The sequence below is a fragment of the Physeter macrocephalus genome, chromosome 11 (assembly GCF_002837175.3).
Source record: "Physeter macrocephalus isolate SW-GA chromosome 11, ASM283717v5, whole genome shotgun sequence".
In the NCBI taxonomy this organism is placed as follows: Eukaryota; Metazoa; Chordata; class Mammalia; order Artiodactyla; family Physeteridae; genus Physeter; species Physeter macrocephalus.
Window position 1 is genome coordinate 153,899,352 of NC_041224.1, and position 19,897 is coordinate 153,919,248.

Genomic DNA, 19,897 nt, shown 5'->3' on the forward strand with positions numbered 1-19,897 from the left:
CCCAGGTGAGCCTGTGCTTTTTACAGCCATTAAGCAGCCTGGAAAGGCAGGCACATACTCTGTTAACAAGGTTGGGAGAGCTGGCAGTACAAGAGGTCATGGCAGGAACCAGAGGGTTAGTGCTTACTTTAGAACAGCATCATGGTTCTCTAGGAGCAGCACGTCTAGGAAGGTGTCCCTGACGCGGTCTCCTTGAAGTTTGAGGGCTAGGATGCTACGGCAAGCCTCTAGTCGTACACCTGGTGATTCTTCATAGTGGATAGCCCAGAGCAGGAGGTCTGTCAGTTGGGGACTCACGTGGCCAATTTGTCCCAAAGCTGCAGAGATTAGAGGGCAGCGTGTTCCACTGTCACTTAAGATTGAGTTTGCTATATCCTAGCATCCAGAAATGGCCTTATTAATAAATAATAATAATAAGGTATAGGCAACCACTTGCTAAATTAAATATTGCAAATACTAAACTAAGTATTTTGTCTTTACCTTCCCTTTTAGATGACAATTACCGGCAGAATTTTAGGAATGGGTTAGAATAGGACATTATCCCCAGAGAATTCCCAGAAGGGGGGTATTCCATGCCATCCTTGTCCTTTAGGATGTGAGAATATATTAATTTACCTATTTATCTAGGAATGAGATATGGGATAGATAACTCAGAAGACCAACCTAGTCAAGGCAGGGTAATGGGGAAAGAAGGCACAATTACTTCGTAGCTTAACCCAGGGCTGATTCTTATAGGGACCTGCCAGACTGTCAGAGAGAAACAATGCCAAAAATCCCTAAAAAGAAACTCTAGGAAATTTGAGGGCAGGATTTTAGGTTTGTAGCGGTCTTGAATCTGGTCTGACTTTTACAGAGTCCTATGGTTGAAACCTCCAGAGAAAGCAAGTATATCCAACAGTGGATACCTACTTGGAAATCATACCTAATTCTGTTGACAGGGATTGTCTTGTCAGCCCTTGGCCTTAACGCGTTTGACATAGACCTAGACGCCTTAACTAAAAATTAAAAAGAACAAGAAAATAATCTTTAATTTCTCAGGCAAGGAACTTCTGAGAAGCTGTGATTATCCCCTCCCTTACACTCTACTCTCTTCCTAAAGAGATTCTGGGGATCATCTATACTAAAATATGGGAAGGTATTAGAGGTTGAGGAGCTGGGGCCACTCCTGTAATACCTCGAATGGCAAAGGCCTTGATTTTCCAGCAGGGATCTCTCTGTATGACATTCAGAAGGCATTCAAGGACCTGGGATGGATAAAAGGCAGTGCTGAGTGGAGAGAATCAGAGCAAGAATGAACCAGAGACAGGGACCCCTCTTGTCTAAATGTGCTTTAACTGGAAAAGTGGCCTTCTAACAAATCTAGTAAAAAAATGAGCTGGAGCCAGAAGTACTGGCTTAAGCGCATAGTGTTCTTATCTCCTATCTGTAGATTGATTTTCTCAGCTCACAGATCTATGCATATAGGCTTCTTTTGAATACCTCCATCAGGTTTTCCACTAATAACTAGGGATTATAACCTGATTCACTGGAGTTGATCCCTAAGCCTATCAGCACCCATGTAATGAGAAGCTAGTTAACTGAGGTGAGAACAGGATTCATGGGTGTGCTCTAAAGTGAAGTCTAGGCTGGCTTGGAGCTAAGTGTGGTCCTAACTGTTGGTGTGGCCTATATATCTCCTCACCTTCCTGGTTCTGATCTCTCATTCTGTGTCCCCACAGAATGGTGAGTATACTGAGTACAAATGAAGCACAGGGTAATGCCCTCTTGGGTTAATCAGGTAAGATGGGTACATGTTTCCTTGACTCACCATATTATCATGGATCTGCAGGGCACCAGCAGCCAAACAAGCTGCCTGCCGAACTGCCGTGAAGTCATCAGAGAAGCAATTCAGAAAGCTTGGGAGAAGTTTGGCGGTCATGAGCTTGAGCCCACGAATCAGGGAGAGGGCTTCCACACGCTCCTGGAAGTTTCCTTGGCCCAGCTTGACTCTGTAAGGCACAGGTGCTTTTATTTTCCCTCCTTAAACTTTTGGTCCCTCTCCCTACGCCCACCCCCAGTGCCCTCAGGATAAAATCCAACTTCTGTAGGCTCTCCATTATCCATTCCCACCCTTTCCTACTTAGCCTTATGCACATTAATTTAAGTTTCACCAGGTAGAGAGACCTCAACTGTTTCATTTACTTGAATCCCTGTTACCTAGAGTATGCTAGGCGCTAAACTATGTTGAATGACTGACTAAAAGAAACTTTAAACATGGATCTCTTGCTACAGTCAAGTTCTCTTCCCCACTGCCCTCACATGTGCCATGTTCATTTCTGTATTTGGCTCCCAGTGTGGAAGGTCTTACCTTCTCTCTGCCTACATAGTCTTACCCATCCTTCATGAAACTTGACTTTGCTAGGCATTTGTGTATCTTGCCTGTATAATCAGAATCATGTCATACATTTGAACTCTCAAACATCTAAAACAGTGCCTAACACCTAGTGGGCATTCAATTAATGATTCTTCCCTTAGCCACATTGTTAGTGTCTGAAGGGGCTGTTAATGTTTTATTTTATTAAAAAAAAAAAATTCTGCAGTGGGATCTATACAATGCTGAGCAGACAGAGCAGCCCAACAAATGCTGGCTGCCTGGAGCCCAGGCTCCCTGAACACTTTAAGAATAAAAAACCTTCTTTCTCCATGTTGACAAGGTCTTACCTGATTGTGTCATGCACCTCTTTCCCAAGGCTCATTTGCCCCAGAGCTTGGGCAGCTGCTTGTCTCACTTTCTTATTCCAGTCACTCAACATCAGCTGGATCAACTTATGTTTCATATCCTACACATAGGTGTAATAATTAGCTACCATTTATTACCAAGTCAATTTTGTGCTTGGCACTGTGCTAATAAGTATTTTTACCCATCACGTAATCCTCCCAAACAATCCCATAAGGCAGATATTACCATTTATAGGTGATAGAATGGAGGCTTAGATTTCTTGCCCAGAGTTAACCTGGTGAGTGCTGGAGCCAGGACTCAGACCCAGGACTGTTTTTGAAGCTTATGCTTTATTTATTCATAAATTTATTTTTATTTATTTATTTATTTGTTTATTTATGGCTGCGCTGGGTCTTCGTAGCTGCATGCGGGCTTCAGTAGTTGTGGCTCGTGGGCTGTAGAGTGCAGGCTCAGTAGTTGTGGTGCACAGGCTTAGTTGCTCCGCGGCATGTGGGATATTCCCAGACCGGGACTCAAACCCGTATCCCCTGCATTGGCAGGTGGATTCTTACCCACTGCGCCACCAAGGAAGCCTGAAGCTCATGCTTTAAACTACTATATTATATCGGGGCCAGCATAATCTGTATATGAGACTCTTAAAATTTTTAAGTGATACATTAGTAGGGTGACCAACTCATTCCAATTTGCCTGGGACTTTTCCTGGGTTTAGTACTGAAAGTCCTATGTACTGGACAAGCTAGGACAGTTGGCCACCCTATGTGTTAGTACGTCTCTCAAAGGGGAAGGGACGAAGATTACTAGTTGGTGATTATGTAATGTGCCCAAAGCTATTCTCCCTGCCTGAAACATCTCCCGTTTCCACCCCTATATGATACCTGATGTTTTCCTATTCTTTTAGGATTGAACTCAAAAAGCATCTCCTCAGTGAACTCTCCTCTGCCTTCTGTAAGCAATAGGAAATCCCCATAATACTTTACAGCTACTTCTGTTATAGCTATTTACATGTAACATTTACCAAGACGTGTTATCTTTGCATCCCCAATGGTAGCATGCTGCCCAGCATGTAGGATGTGGTCAGAAACTGCTTGCTTACTGAATGAGTGAAAGGACTGATGGACATATTGCTTAACCCCAGCAATCTGATGTGAAGTTCTCATCTTTACCCCACCCCCTGCTTGCTCTGCATGGCTTTTTACTTTCAGTTGGCCATCCTGAGTAACAAGTGCTGAGGAGGTGAATGTGCAAATTAATCAGACGTTGTTAAAATGGTATTGTTAAATGCAGGTTCCGATTGAATTGACCCGAGGTGAGATTTTTCACTTACAGCAAACTCCCAGGTGATACCTATGCTGCTGGTCCAGGACTTTAGCAGCAGGGTACTACTGTGGCAGTCGAGGCAGAATTAACCCAGACTAGAATTATACTGATTACACTGAACGGCCAGGTTTTGTGCTTCCCACATCAAAATGTGAGGGTCAAGATGGAGGGTGCTCTCTTCTCATGGGAATGGCAGTGTTCTGGGCCATTTTGGAGTTACTCAGTGTTATAAGGAAAAGATAGTGGCACATAGGAAGAAGGGAAAAAAATCCCATTTGGACAGCTGAAGTTGATTTTAAAATAATGGCAAGAAGGAGGTAAGGTGAAAGCCTAAATGATGGTCAGGGTTTCCCATGCCTGGAAGTCTTTTTCAGTTCTGTCCCAAGTCTTGCTCAGCTGACCCACACTCCTTCCTTCACAGAACTTTAACTGATAGGTTCAGCCCACACTAATCTCTCTCTGAAAAGTTCTGAGTACATTACATTTATCACTTGTTCTTGAATCATTTGTGTATGTTAGTCTTGTTACTCTAACTCTAATGTCAGGTTTTTGAAAGTAGGGACAGTACTGACTGATACTTATAAAATACCTTGATGTGGAGGCAATGTCAAATTACTATAAAAGTTTCTAAACTTTTCTCTTTTTTTTTTCTTGCGTACTTCATTGTAGGTAGGTTACAAACAGTTTGTGGACTGCCACCAGGCTGTGAAGCAGTGGCTTAAGTAACAGAACGATATGCTGACATTTGAAGAGAATTCTGGGTTAGGAGTAAGAGGTAGCAATACGAGAACAGAGATCTGTTTGGCAAGAATGGGATACTAGATAGCAGCAAAAAGTGGAAGAGCTCCCTAGCTCAGTTTTGCTTAGACTTTCTGTCCTGGAAACACAGGAAGAGAAGGCTTACCACACTGACATTTCCACCAATCTGGGAGAGAGCTCGGCAGGCTACAATCCGGTCTTTCCATTGATGGCTATTCAGCTCCACGGCAAGCATGGTATGTATCAGGGTCTGAGGAAAAGGAAGACGTGTATGGATATCCATGATCACTTTTAGAGATGCTGGAACCTTGAAGAAGTTATATCCTAACCTGGCATCCAGCATAGTTAATGTCACAAACACAAGAGATGCCCGTTGCTAGCAAAGGAAAGAGTGGGTTTACAATGGGGCACTCTTCCATCCAAGCCAACTGATTTCTGGGGAACAAATCAGGGACCAAAATACAGATTTAGTAATCTGAACAGAAAATTCCTTAATTTAACTATCTTTCCCCCTAAAATGATTTGTATATGCCTCAATCTGTGAGTTTCACATTTCTACTGGAAGTAAACAGAATTGTAGGTTTGTGTGGTTTTCAATGGTAAACTTCTAGCAGAAGCAAATTCTGCATATCACAACTTTTCTTGCCTACACAGTTAGAAACCATCTGCAGCCTACTTTTCTCACCTTTCTCAGCTAGCTGTTGTCACTTTTCCTTGTATACACCCCGGTTCACCCACACTTAGTCCGGTTTTACCTGTGCTTGAGATTATCCCTACCCAACCACCTGCATTTTCAGTTCCTTACATGCACCGACCTCAAAGACCCAACTGTTCCCCCCAAACTTGGTTTCTTTCTCTGACCCTGTAATGGACACATACTGTCTTCCCACTTAGATGGCTCAGGAGCATACAAGACTGTTGCTCAGTGTCCTCATTCTTCTTGTTAAACAGCTGATGGAGGATCCTCTTAATCACGGGGTAAGTGGCAGCACCTTCCAGAGCCAGGCACTGAGCTGCAGCCCAGCTGTCCACGCTATTACCTGCCACAGTGGGGTGAAAAAGGAGTCCAGAATGGCGATCTCTTCTCCCCACAGAGAGAGCAGCCTTTGGGTTGGTACACAAGGCTGCTACCTGCCTGCTACCTCACTGCCCTCTGCCCCCTGTCTCGAAATTCAATCCCTTATTTAAATCACATTTAAATGGATTGTATCAGGGTTCTAAGTATAGACTGAAAATCTTAACCTGAAAAGTCAAATCCTAATGTTTTTGTTAGGTAACAGCAGGAAGGCACTTCTGGCCTGGGTGAGAGATACAGTTGTCCCTCTCACTAGAGATTGGGAAGTCTGGAGTGGAGGCTTTCTTAAGACAGATGAATTAAATTGTTGAGTATCTCCATTCCGAAGGCCACCCTGGTCAGCCAGTTGTCCTCCACCCCTGCCGCCACGCAAGGAGCAGGTACATCTTTCAGACAGAGCATTTGGGCACCTTGGGCCTATCATCTGACAGAACCCTTATTGCTTGTATTACTCCAACAATGCTTGTGGACAATGCCTGTAAGTTAATGTGCAAAAATGGAAACAAGATGTGTTCAAGTGATTTAACAAAATTTTAGAACGTATTCTTTAATATTATTACATTATCTTTTCAATTGAAAATCTGGTTGTATGAAAGGGGACATGGTCTGTTCAAATGCACCTATGAAACGTTTAGCCCGGTACCACTAGGTGGCAGTGTACCTATTTTGTAAAGTACCTGGGAAGAACAAATCTCTGAGTTTCTAATGGAAGCCCAGACCCAATACAGTAGACATCATAGAGCATGATGGTGGAGAGGAAAGGATTAGGAAAAGCTGATGGTGAGATGTCCTCTCTTTACCCCATATTTCCAGGTCAGAAGTAACAAGGAGTTACTCACCCTTCAAAAGGGCAGTCTGCATGATTTCCCGGGCAAGAAGATTATGTGACTGTATGGCATATTGGCATACTGCTGCTGCCATCCGCACATTGGCATTCTTATCACAAAGAGCAGCCTTTAGGGGGGGCTGTAGAACCTCTGGCAAGTCCTGGATAGATGGAGCTTTGACGGTTTCCTTGTCTGTGATCAAAAGAAAGCCAGTAAGAGGGTGCTAGCTAGACCCTTTGCTTTTCTCTGAAACACAGCTTTTTCCTGTAGTCACATGGTGGCCAACCTCAGTCTCAGTTGCAGATGCTTACTGCTTCTTAATATAGAGTTTAGCTGAGCCCCTACAATGGGCAGGATTTTTTATAAATTTATTTATTTATTTATTTTTGGCGGTGTTGGGTCTTCGTTTCTGTGCGAGGGCTTTCTCCAGTTGCGGTGAGCGGGGGCCATTCTTCATCGTGGTGCGCAGGCCTCTCACTGTCGCGGCCTCTCGTGTTGAGGAGCACAGGCTCCAGACGCGCAGGCTCAGCGGCCGTGGCTCACGGGCTTAGTTGCTCCGCGGCATGTGGGATCTTCCCACACCAGGGCTCGAATCCGTGTCCCCTGCATTGGCAGGCAGATTCCCAACCACTGCGCCACCAGGGAAGCCCCAATGGGCAGGATTTTAAGGCTGACTTTTGTGCTGGGTATTCCTTTATCATCTGGCCTCTACAGAGCTGTATTCAAGCCAAAGGAGAATGTTTCCAGCTAGGCTATGGTGACCATCACCATTAGTTGTAGTGATGAAAATCAACCTATTTATATATTTTTGTATTTTTAATAATAATAGCAAATATATTTAGGTAGTGCTTTGCTGCTTATATAGTGTTTCTTATTCATTATCTCATTCAGTCTTCTAACCCTCATTGAAGTAGGCAAGGCAGGTATGACTGCAGAGCTCTCCTGAAATATGTGTATTGCAGGAGTCCTTTTAGGTTTAACTAAATAGTCTCACAAGACTGTCATAGGCCACACATGGCACTAATCTTTGGAAGGAAATAGGATGGAAGCATAGTTTGCCAACAGGACAGCATCAGGCGTTCCTTTTGGCAAGAGTTCTTGAGGTTTGTCTAGCATTCCATGGAGCCTTCTGGGGACAGCTCAGGAGCATGGAATCGATCCCCAGGTATGTGTCTTATGTTCCACCAGAGTTATTATCTCTTTTTTTTTTTTTTTTTGCGATACGCGGGCCTCTCACTGTTGTGGTCTCTCCCGTTGCGGAGCACAGGCTCCGGACGCGCAGGCTCAGCGGCCGTGGCTCACGGGCCCAGCCGCCCTGCGGCATGTGGGGTCTTCCTGGACCGGGGCACGAACCTGTGTCCCCTGCATCAGCAGGCAGACTCTCAACCACTGTGCCACCAGGGAAGCCCTATCTGTTTTATATAACAACTCCATAGATATAATTCCAAGGTCCTCAAAAGGCATGCTTTGATAAGTTACAGCATTCATGGGAGCCCAAAGGATGGTGCCTCCTTCAGGCATGTATATTTCACTTATAGTTCTTCCCAGTCCAGATGTAATTTATCAGTTAGGGTTCATTATTATCATAAGCAATGTTGCCTACAAAGATAGTTCCTATCCTTATCAGGTTATCGGGACAACAGGTAGGCATTTAACTAAAGCTCATTTCTCAAGTAGGAGGGGAAACTTTTGTTAACCTTTTGTCCACAACTAGTTTCATTTTACAGATAAGGAATTTGAAGTTCAGAGAGGTTAACTGACTTCCCAAGATGTAGCAGAGCTAGTTCTATAGCTAAGGTTTTAGAATTTCTAATCTGTCCTTTTTGCTACTACTGTGGGCCACTGTGCCATCTGTTAAGAATGGGCTAGGTGGAAATATGTGCATTTCAGGGGAACAGACAGAAGTCAATTATTTCAAGAAATAAGGAGTAAGATAATTTCCTTTGGGAAGTTGTGGGGAGGAAACAAGACAAATCAAAATCTAGACACCCAGGAAAGGGATCACATGAAAGTGAATGACAAAGGTATTCTCTAATGTATGTGGAAGATTTGGGGATAAGATAATATCTCTTGCCACCTATTGAAGGTTTTCTCTATGTGCCAGGGACTAACACACATCATCCCATTTAATACCCAAGGAAATAAGCGTTTAAAATAAAGAATGTGTACATGTGGAAGCATATAGCAGGGACATCAAACCAAGTCTGGGTGGTGGGGCAGGGAAGACTCCTCAGAGGAAGTGATACCTTAGCTGAAAATTGAAAGGCATGTATAGAAGTTAATCAGGTAAAGAGGGAGAGGTAGAGTTTCCCAGCAGAGGGAGCAGCAAATTTGAAAACCTGGAGTTAAAATGCCCATATCTGGAACTCAGAAGACATGAAATACGTGAAATGAAACTTTAAAAACCTGACAACTTTGTAGAGATAAAATTAGTTCCCACCTCTAAGAAGTTCCTTGTTTGGTAGAGATGGCAGAAAAGTAAACAGACAATTATGACAGAATGATAAATGCTAGGGCAGAATAATATCAGGATGCTACCAGACTTCCCTGGTGGCACAGTGGTTAAGAATCCACCTGCCAGTGCAGGGCACACAGGTTCAATTCCTCATCCGGGAAGATCCCACATGCCGTGGAGCAACTAAGCCCCTGTGCCACAACTACTGAGCCCACGTGCTGCAACTACTGAAGCCTGCATGCTGCAACTACTGAAGCCCATGCGCCTAGAGCCCATGCTCCACAAGAGAAGCCACCGCAATGAGAAGCCTGCACACCGCAGCAGAGTAGCCCCCGCTTGCTGCATCTAGAGAAAGACCTCACGCAGCAACGAAGACCCAGCGCAGCCAAAAATAAAAAATAAATAAATAAAAATTCTTTTTAAAAGGATGCTACCATCAGCAGAGAAGGAAGAAGTATCAGCCCAGGCTTCTCACAAAAGGTGGTATCTGAGAGGGCACTTGGGGGTTAGTAAGAGTCAGTTGGTTTTATGTCCTTTCAGCAGCATTTTATAGTTTCTGTCATCTGGGTCCTGTGTCTTGTTAAGCCAGCTCCTTGGTAGATTACAGTTCTGTTTCTTATAGATGGGAAATTTTCCTTTTAAACTGCTTATTGCTAGCCAAGAAAAAACTATTGACATTTCTTTTTCAAAAGATTACAGACCATTGGGAAAAATGGCCAAGTCTTTAATTCATTTTACAAGGCTAGTAAAAACTAAAACTTGATAAAGATAGTATAAATAAACACAAAACTACCGATTTCACTTACAAAAGTAGTAAAACCTTCTAAAATATTAACAAATCAAACGCAGTGGAGTAGTAAAAGAAAGATCCATTAGGATTTATTCTAAGGGTTTAACAACAGAATTCATTATATCCACAAATTAAAGGAGAAGAAACTAGAAAATGGCTGGTAAAATTCAACACTCATTTTTGTAATAAATAGAAAAGCTCACATGTATGTTGGCATATGTTTGTAAAAGCATAGGGAAAGTGGTGGAATGCCAAACTAAACATTGGTTACCCTGGGGAATGGCATGGGGGTGGGACTGGAACTGGGAAGTGAGTTGGGGGAAGGTAATCACCTCTTTTTTTTTTTTTTTTTTTTTTAATTTTTTTGTCTGCGTTGGGTCTTCGTTGCTGCGTGCGGGCTTTCTCTAGTTGTGGTGAGCGGGAGCTACTCTTCGTTGCAGTGCACGGACTTCTCATTGTGGTGGCTTCTCGTTGTGGAGCAGGGGCTCTAGGCACGCGGGCTTCAGTAGTTGCGTGGGCTCAGTAATTGTGGCTTGTAGACGCTAGAGCACAGGCTCAGTATTTGTGGTATAGGGGCTTAGTTCCTCTGTGGCATGTGGGATCTTCCTGGACCAGGGATCTAACCCGTGTCCCCTGCATTGGCAGGCAGATTCTTAACCACTGAGCCACCAGGGAAGTCCCACCTCTTTTTATACTCCTCTGTATTGACTGATAATGACACTTTATATTTCTTTCGTAATAAAAAAATGTTTAGGAAGCAGAATCTGTAGAATTTATTGGTCGATTGGTTGTGGGAAGAGGAAAGATTTTATCCAGGATGACTCCCAGGGTCCTAGCTCAGAAACTGCGTGGATTGTGGGGATGCTGATTGCGATGTGGAATGTGGGGAGGGGTCTATGGAGAGGGTGATGAGTTCAGTATGGGACATGTTGAGTTTGAGATGTGCTGTCAAAAGAAGAGCTAAAATGGAGTCAGGAGAAAAGTGTGTGCATTCACATACACATACACATATACTTTTTGGCTATTATGAATGGGATCTCTCAAGGTTGAACTTACTTGTAAGCTACTGAGCATCAAAGGGTGATGAAATTCGTGCAAAAAGCACTAGACTAGAAGTCAGGAATTTTACGTTCATCTCTATTGCTTATAAGTTGTGTATATTCAGGCCAGTCTCTGGGTCTTGGTTTCCATTTTGTGAAATGATCTCAGATAAGCTTCAGGGTCCCCGCCAGTTCAAAGTTTCTATGGCTCTGTGAATTGCTTATATTCTCAAGCAGTCCAGTTCTGGCTCTCACCTGAGTCCCCCTGGCTGATGGCAATACGGGGCCGTTCTAAAGCAGCTGTGGCACAAGTGATGATGGCTTGGATCCGGATGTCATCATGGATGTCCACCAAGCTCTGCAGCAGGCCCTCTGTTGTCTTATGGTGCCACTCGATGACTATACCATGAGGAGGAAAATTAGAAGAGAACCACCTGGTTAGGGCTAGATATTGTGCTTCAGGCAGGTGACAAGGAGTCCCCTTCCCCTAGGACAATTCAAGCAAAACAGCTCAGAAGAATAAAGGGCTCCAGAGATGGAGTCCTGTCCTGAGGGAAGTTATTTCTCTGATGATCCATGTACCCTCTTAGGTAGTTCCCAAACAAAACTCCTAATCCCATCCTATATATATATATATTTTTTTTTTTTTGGCTTAAATAACTCTTTATTGTTATCACCTGGTAAACAGTTAGGTACAATAAAACATAGTCGTTAAGGGTACTTTGTCGTCAGACATACCTGGTTTGGAATCACAGTTACTAGCTATGTGACCTTGACAAGTTACTTAACCTCACTGGGCTTGAGATTTCTCATTTGTAAAATGAGAGTAATGCTGGAACCCATTGTATTGAGTTACACTGAGTGTTAAATGAGTTAACTGGACAAAGTGTTTAGCAAAATGCCTGCAAGGTAATAAGGGCTCACATGTTAATGACTGTGGTTATCATTAGTTTTCCTTGACTTCTAGGGCTCTTCCATCTGGCTTTCAAGGGCTTCTTCCTTTTATTGCTAACTGCTCTCTTTATAGCTTTGGAGCTTTTATTTCAGTGCTCCCACCACCTGTAGGTGCTCCCTACTGGTAGCTTTTACTCAGAATCTCTTTTTCAACCCTTTTTTTGATTTACCTGAACCAGTTTATGTGATGGATCACCTCTCTTTTTCCTGCACTAACTAAACTACTTTTTCATGTTCTGAAAGCCAGCAGCCCTTGAGTCCTCAAATCTTGCAGCTTTCAACACTCCTTGCTGGGCCCTTCCTCTGTCCCAGGCACTCAGCCTTCTATTCCCATATCACTGAAGGCAAAGTAAATATATGATAATCCCAAATTTACAAATGAATTTTGGAAAAGGGTTGTATATACCACAGCCAACTGAAGTTTCTTTTGAGCACTGCATTTCCATTGCTTGGGCAGCACATTTCACCCTTTCTTTCATGCATCATTTATTGAGTGTAAAGTTTCAGAGGTCAGTAAGATAGGGTCTCTGCCTGTGAAGAGTTCTCAGCATAGTGAGTTTCCACGAATTACTGATGTAAAACCTGCCCATGCAAAAAGTATCTAGATAAATGAAACTGTCATTGTGTGAAAAGCTCTTATCTAGTCTAACCTTGATGAGGCAACCAGATTTTTATATTTCACAAGAGAGGGATGGATTTTCAAAGATTGAGAAACACTAGTCCAAGGTGAGAACCTCCTCCTTCACAAATAACATGCTGATATGTCAGGATCCCCGCCCGCCCCACCTGCTTCACTCACTTAGATCCCAGGCCATCTTCCATTCCTGCAGCATCCTCCGCAGGACCACTAGTTCCCAAGTCACATTCTCCTTCAGTGACTCTGCCTGCTTCTTCAGTCTCCTGGTCTTCATGGGCATGTCCTCCTCACCCACCTGCAGCAGCAGATCCTTGGCCGGTATGGGCAAAGCTGTCCAGCGCATGGCTCCTTTCAAAGGCCTGCAAGCTGTGCGGGGCAGCAGTATGAGGTATTCTGCCCACTGCCCTAAGCGTGTGTTCCCAGCCAGCATCACATTCCTATTCCTAGCTAGCACTAAGGCAAAACAAAACTGTCAAGAGCCAACTTTCCTGTGATTATGTAGGAAACTGAGTACAAGTCCCATAGGGAGTTATGACAAGTCCTGACTACAAACATGATAAAGCCATGATGATGGGGCAGAGAAATTTGGGAAAGAAAAGTTGAGATATATATAAGCCTTTTTATAAGTTTAATAAATCTTTAGGAATATAAATATGTTTATATGTAACAACATTTGCTCATAAAATTCAATGTTTGATATATTGCCATTTAAAGTAAAATGTAATTGGCCATTAATTCCTAATTTATTAAGTTTTCTTTTCAATGTTTTTAATTTGGGAGGAGGGATGGTGCTATAAGCTGCTAAGTGTTTACAAGTGCCTTGCTGTAGGAATGATTAGTGTCTCAGTTTCAATGAGGCAGCTGAAGCCCTGGAAGGTGACTTGCCAAGACCCAACCCAAGGCTTTGCTACATGCTTTCTTCACTGCTTTATAATGGTAGCCCTCAACAAAGGAGGAGGCTGTGTGAGTTTGGTGGAAGCTGCCCACACCTGCCGTTATTAGCACCTCCTCTGCTCTAGTGGCTATTGCCTCTAGAGCCAGGCAGCACTAGAGACAGAGGTTTGGGACTGGTGGGAAAAAGAATGGTTCACTACTGCTGCTAGTTTCTGCACACCAGGGGGCCCATCTGAACGGTGACATTGCAAAAAAAAAAGAGTCATGGGGAATGGAGACATAGTCTCTGGAGGATGGGCACTTTTTGTTTCATAAGTTTATTTCTTGGTTAACTCCTTTCCCTCTACCTTACCTAACTTACAGAATGAAGGATGATGTACTCATGAAACAGAAATTTGAAACACAGGTTGATTCTAGAGCCTGAAGCAGGTATGGGCCTGAGAATGGAGTGGGAGGGTAGAGCCAGCGCAAGGAAAAAGGGCAGAGTGCTAGATCAGGGGTTTGATGTACTTCCTTTGGAAGCATTAAGGTGGGATCTGTCTTATTAGTAATTACTGGCCCTAAACCACTTGGTTACAACTAAGTTCCATCTCATTTAAGCTGTATGGGCCACAAAGGCTTTTCCTGTTACAATTAGTATTTTATAATTTTAAGAGATGATTTTGTTAGTAGGAAGGGACTCCCCTAGATGCTGGTGGTGTCCCAGCCTATGAAACAGGGGCCTTAAAGAACTAACCCCACTTCTACCTTTATCCCCATTATCAGCTTCCTACTTACATGGTTCAGGAACTGGCTGGGAAGTCCACCTTTCTGGGGTTTCAGGGAAGACCTTAGATAGCTGCTTGTTGTATCGATTGAGGTTTTCCAGGAAAATTTGGTCTCTCTTTGCACCAATCTGGTGGATGATCTGGACTTTATCTGTGAACAGATAAATAATGAGTCCCTAGAACCCGCCTCCTTCCTCTCTTCCTGGGTTTTTGGTCACCAGGATCAGACCCAATTTCCTTTTGCCCTACTCTAAGCCTCTAGGACTCATTACTACCATGCTCTGGGGGCATCCCTTGAAGGTGACTGTTGCTTGGAAGTATGACCTGGTGGCCTCATAAAAGCCTGGAAGCCAAGTCAGAACCTAACTTACAGGCATTGTCCCCTATGAAAAGCTAGATACTAATGATGGGTTACCTAATTCATCTCTTATCAGTCGTAAATACCTTTGTCTGAATAATTTTGTTAAATATTTTAAGAAGACTTTCAGTTGAAAGCAGTTTCGGAACAAGATGGGGTTAGGGAAGAATAAACAGCTTGGAACGTGCAGTCCTAGATTGTGTATCCTGGAAGCCCAGGCATCTAAAGGATAGCAGGATGGAAGGGGAAGGTAGTGGACACTCATGGGTATTGGGCCAGAAGCACTATATTTCTTGTCTACTTAAAGTGTATTTTTGTTAATATTGTTTTACAAATAAGGTATGTAAGGCTCAGACGGCTTATATAATTTGCTGAAGGTTAGTAGGAAGGGGCTAAGCCAGGATTTAAGCTCAGATCTCCAGAGCCTGTGATTGTTTTTTCCAACATAGCACCTCATTGGGGGAATTATCTCAGTGAGAGAAGGGAGAACAGAGAAGAGGTAGGTTGTTCCCAAAGCTGAATCTTGCTTACTTTGCAATCCTACCTCCACTACCTCTTTAGTAAACATAAAGGGATAGAGAGAGGGGAAAGAGGAAGAAGAGTTTCCTTCCTATCAGATACCTACCCCCCGTCCCCGGCCTCCACCCCACAAACCCCCAAAAAACCTCCTGTGCTAGTAACTAGGAGGTGTTAACATGAACACTTGGTTTATCCAGGGCCTCTCATCCACACCCATGACTGTTTTATCCCCCAGCTACCTTCTACCTCCCTACTCCATGTCCCCCTCGGCCCCCACTATAGGGCCCCAGCTCCATTACCAAAGTAAATCTCCTGTTCAAAGGTGTTGTCTGTGGAGTAAGCAAACTTTCCAGCTCGGGGATTCACCTGTCGAAAGTGGCTCTGCCTTGGGGGCCGGTAGACACTGCCCTTTCCATCGATGTCCTCAGCAGTCTTATTGATGCCAGGCATGCTTTCAACTGTCTGCACTTGCGGCAAGTAATTGGGCAGTCTTGGAATGAGTGACACGGGGAGAAAAGGGGGGACAGGAAGCTTTAAAACTGGTGCCCTTAGAGGGTGCATGGACTTGGGGAAGGGAACCCACCTCCTACATTACCTCACTTTACCTATTATTTGGGTGGTCATTTAGTGGACAGACTGGAAGCTCTTTAAAGGATAGGTCCATGTCGGTTTCATTTACATTGTATTCCCAGCACTTTGCAGAGTGCCTGGAAAGTGGTGGCAATGCAATTTATATTTGTCCAATAAATGAATAAATAAATGTTTCCACTTATCTTTAGTTCACTTTTAGGAATCAGGGATGTTATAGCTCCAGTCTTCCTTCCAGTTATAAATGAAAAGGAAGCAACGTGAGAAACGTGCAGTAATCCTCTTCTCTAAGCTTGTTTAGTTCTCCATCCTGCTGCCAGTCAGTTTTCGAGTCAGTTGACACACTGGCTCCTTATTCAGACTGAGGCAGGACCGAACCTCATGAGGTCTCTGCCTTCCTCACTCCCACCGTGGATTCGTTTCTAGGAGCACCTAGATAGTACCTGTAACAGCAGAATGGCTCAGTCTGCTGGGAAAGGCTGAGAACCCATTCCTTTAAAGGCAGTCGTTCTCAGCTGGGAGCAGCTTTGTCCCTCAAAGGGACATGTGTCAATGTCTGGAGACATCTTTGGTTGTCACACCTGGAAAGTGCTACTGGCATGCAGTAGGCTGCTGCTAAACATCCTACAGTGCACAGGACCAGCCCCACAACAAAGAATTATCCAGCCCAGCACATCAGTAGTGCTGAAGTTGCAAAACCTTACTTTGTGGAAATCTTAGCAGGTTGGTGGTGGAAAACACAAGAGGTTAATGTGACAGTGTGTTTTGAAATAAGGAGTGTGAGGCCACGCAGGAGTCCTTGAAGGGGAGCCAGGGATTCTCAAAGGCGCGCCCGAGGCCCCAGCCAGTCTACCTGTAATAGACAGGAAGCAGCAGCTCTGGCTTCTTTTCTTCCTGGGTGGGCAGAACGACACTTCGATCCTCAAATTCTGCTGTCTCTTCTTCCTCCAGCTGTTTCAAGAGCTCCAGGTCGCTGGAGGAAGTGAGCTCATCCCGGATGTGGCTCCAGTCGTATTGCTGGTGCAAGAAGCTCTGCCACTTACTGGGGGACACCCCAGGCCTCAGAGGATGCTTGTTCTGGATCCATCGGGCAGTGCGCTTGTTAAGCTTTTCCAGCACGACAGCCTGCCATGCTCTGGCCTCCTTCTCAGGAGGGGGAAGCCAGGTTTCCCTCTCCTCCAGGTTCACATCTTGAGAAAGTGACAGATCCAGCATGTCTAGCTCCCTGCTTGGATGCAGAATGAGAAGACCAGATGCTTCCTGGACTGCGCTTGCTGGCTTTGATTTCTTCAGCTTCTTAAGATTGGCAGAGCTTTCTGCCTTCATAGCCTGGGAGGTGACCCTTGTTGAGGGACCTGAAAAATCCAAGAACTTGAAGCTGACGGGCTTCTCAGGTCGGGGCTTCCTGACTTGGGGAGGCTGGATGATGCCGTCTGCATCATAGAGATGGTCAAAGCTGTTTTGGCAGTAAGGAATGCTGGCCAGCCCTCGCTGCTGCACCACCTCCTGAGAAAAGGTGAGGTTTGCAGCTGCCTGTTTCAAATATTGGTTCTTGAGGTTTGCACAGTGCTGCGGGCTGGAGTGGAAGACTGGAGGCACACTGGAAACGGAGGTGCACTCCTCCTTGTTTCTTGGTTTTAAGTAGGAGAAAATCATGCCCCATCCCAGCCGTGGGGGGAGTGACTGACGGAAATGCTGGGAGAGAAAGGTCTTTCCCTTCTCGGTCTTAATCATTGTTTCCCAGCAAATGCTTCCTTCCACACTGCCTGGTCCAGAGGAGGACCTGGAGGCATGACCAGGCACCTGTTAAGGGGATGGGAAGAACTGGTGAGAGCTCTAGGTCAGTAGAAATTGGCAGCCCATAGCAGTCAGTAAGAAAAGAACTTGGAGAACAGGTAGGGGAGGGGGGAAGCCATGGGAGTTAGAAAGACAAAAGAAAGAAATGCTGCAACATTTGAAATGGTCCTTGTTCAGACCTTTGCTTCCAGTTCTCACATTTGTCCCAAAGCTCAGACCCTCATCTCCTTATGAGGAATTACTGCTTTTCAGCAGTATCCCAGGTTTCCAGTTTTTCCCCAAAAGTTTCTTTCTCCCTGTTCAAAGAACTTACAGTGTAAAGTTCAGACAACTCAGCCTGGCTTTCAGGGTTCTCCCTGAATATGACCCCAGTTTACGACCTTGTCCTGACTGTAACCTCTCCTCTCAACTCTCCTAGCTCTTCTCCGAGTGTTCTTCCCTCCACAAGTAGATCTTCCTTCTGTGCCTTTGAAGCCTTTCTTCCATACTTGACACAAATTCTGTCCATTCTTCCAGGCCCAGCTCAATTCCTGCCTATTCCGTAACTCTTTCTTGACCTATCCAGGACTCCATGTCATACACAGATTTACAAATCACTCCTAGTCCATTCCAGTTATTTTAACTTTTAACCCTGTGACACCTCATATCGTTAAATATTTGGCTCCTTAACTGTCTGTTGTCCTTCAGAGTCACCCAGTACTTTTCCACATTGTTACATAGTCTTCATTGTTAAAATGTTTTACAGCTACAGAATATTTTATCAGATAGGTATATCACCTTAGCTCTTAATTATCAGGCAAGTTGTTTCTAGGTTTTAGCTAGCATGGAAAACACTGTAGAGAACAAATGCCTAGAGTTAGTGCTTTTTAAAAATTTTTCCTTCTGAAGCACTTCCTTGGCCTAATAATGATAATTGACAATTATGAGTACTTTGCTAAGGGCTTTACACTGGGATGATATTATGGTCTTTATTGCCTGTGGGAAGAAGCTGAGGCTCAGAGAGGTAGGTAAATTACTTCAGATCACATAGGCCGTAAGTAGCAGAGTCAGGCTTCAAAGTCAGCTGTCAGATTCCACCCCAGAGCACTTAACTCTGTGTCACACTGGCTTTGGCTCCCTACCACTCATTTTGTTGGCCTTGACATTCCCAGGGGCAGGTGACACTGCCCCCCCCACCTCTGTTGTGCTTAGTACCAACTCCTGCCTTTCCTGCCCTGTGCACAGGGTACCCCTTAGCCTGGATCTGACTCTTCTCTCTCTCTTTCACGACACCCAGCACAGTACCTTCTCTTTTTAGGGCTTGATTTATTCCATTGTCTTCTGTGTATTAAATCTGTCCTCTTGGTGTGTCTTTTTGTTAAGGGTCAGCTTTTACCTAGATGTCACTAGGCCAGAATTAATGACCTAACTCACATTAAGTCACACATGATTAATGTGATGTCCCTCCAGGAATTTTTGCACATAAGGTTAAACTTAGTTGTTCCATCTCTTCACAATCACGAAGGCAACATGGCCCCCTGGGCACTGAGTATTTTAAAAGTCAGACTAAAAAAATTAGGGCAAGGCTAGAGGGTGGTCACAAGGTGCTGTTTTTCTTTAAACAGTGTCTACTCTCACTGGTTGAAAATGAACTGTGAGATGAACACAATATTAGTGTTCTCCTGCCTTGTGTATTGCCTAATAGAACATCTTATTCTTAACATATCAGTGTGTCAGTATCTTGCTCCTAAGTCAGGGGGCATTTTGAGCCTAAACACTTGAAAAACAGAATGAGGACTGGTTTCACCCTAAGATGACTACGTATATGGAATGATTTGGGATGTCCCCAGATATATGCCCTTTAGCCTGTGACATACAGAATCTTTGGTCACAATGCTATCATCACAGAAAGAATACCATGTTATCATTATCAGTTATTATACATTCTCAAGGAATAGTTATCATCATCTAAGATAATGGCTTGTTGAAAAAGGATGAAACACATGATAGATATGTTTTTGTAAAGGAATTGGGATAGGACAAAATATTCTAAGGTTTGGTCAAAAGAGGTCTGTCCTGGATGGACTTAGAGTCAGAAGACAAGTGTCAGGCCAGGTTTTGCACTTCCCAGCCATGTTTAAATGATTTAATATCCCTGGTTTGCCTTAGTTTGCCAATCTGAAAATAGAGTCTGATACCTGTTCTAATTTAGTGTTGATATGAAGCTCAAAATTAGGGAACATGTATGAAAGTTCTCCGCAAGCTGCAAAGTATTACATAACTGTGAGGAATTGTTATTGATTTAGAGCCTGGAGTATTGTCCTTAGAAGGCAAGTCTCTGGGGCCCCACAGGTAGATGCACTGGACACTTAGGGAAAAGTTTAGGAATACTGGGGCCCTAGGCAATTAAGAGAGGGAAGAA

General features: G+C 44.1%; 1 protein-coding gene across 1 annotated transcript in view; it reads right to left on the bottom strand.

Moving 5' to 3' along the window:
* Positions 1–17,501, bottom strand: part of HEATR4 (HEAT repeat containing 4) — a 35,467-nt gene extending 17,966 nt beyond the window's left edge. Inside the window, exons 1-12 of the mRNA XM_028496140.2 lie at positions 16,553–17,501; positions 15,411–15,601; positions 14,245–14,385; positions 12,736–12,939; positions 11,238–11,381; positions 6,710–6,889; positions 5,675–5,835; positions 4,941–5,045; positions 2,701–2,819; positions 1,808–1,988; positions 1,175–1,244; positions 128–317 (exon numbers count right to left, since the gene is read on the bottom strand). Of these exons, the coding sequence (XP_028351941.1) occupies positions 128–317; positions 1,175–1,244; positions 1,808–1,988; positions 2,701–2,819; positions 4,941–5,045; positions 5,675–5,835; positions 6,710–6,889; positions 11,238–11,381; positions 12,736–12,939; positions 14,245–14,385; positions 15,411–15,601; positions 16,553–17,433 (2,567 nt within the window). The 5' untranslated portion in view covers positions 17,434–17,501. The remainder of the gene's footprint in view (positions 1–127; positions 318–1,174; positions 1,245–1,807; positions 1,989–2,700; positions 2,820–4,940; positions 5,046–5,674; positions 5,836–6,709; positions 6,890–11,237; positions 11,382–12,735; positions 12,940–14,244; positions 14,386–15,410; positions 15,602–16,552) is intronic.
* Between the last annotated feature and the right edge of the window lie 2,396 nt (positions 17,502–19,897).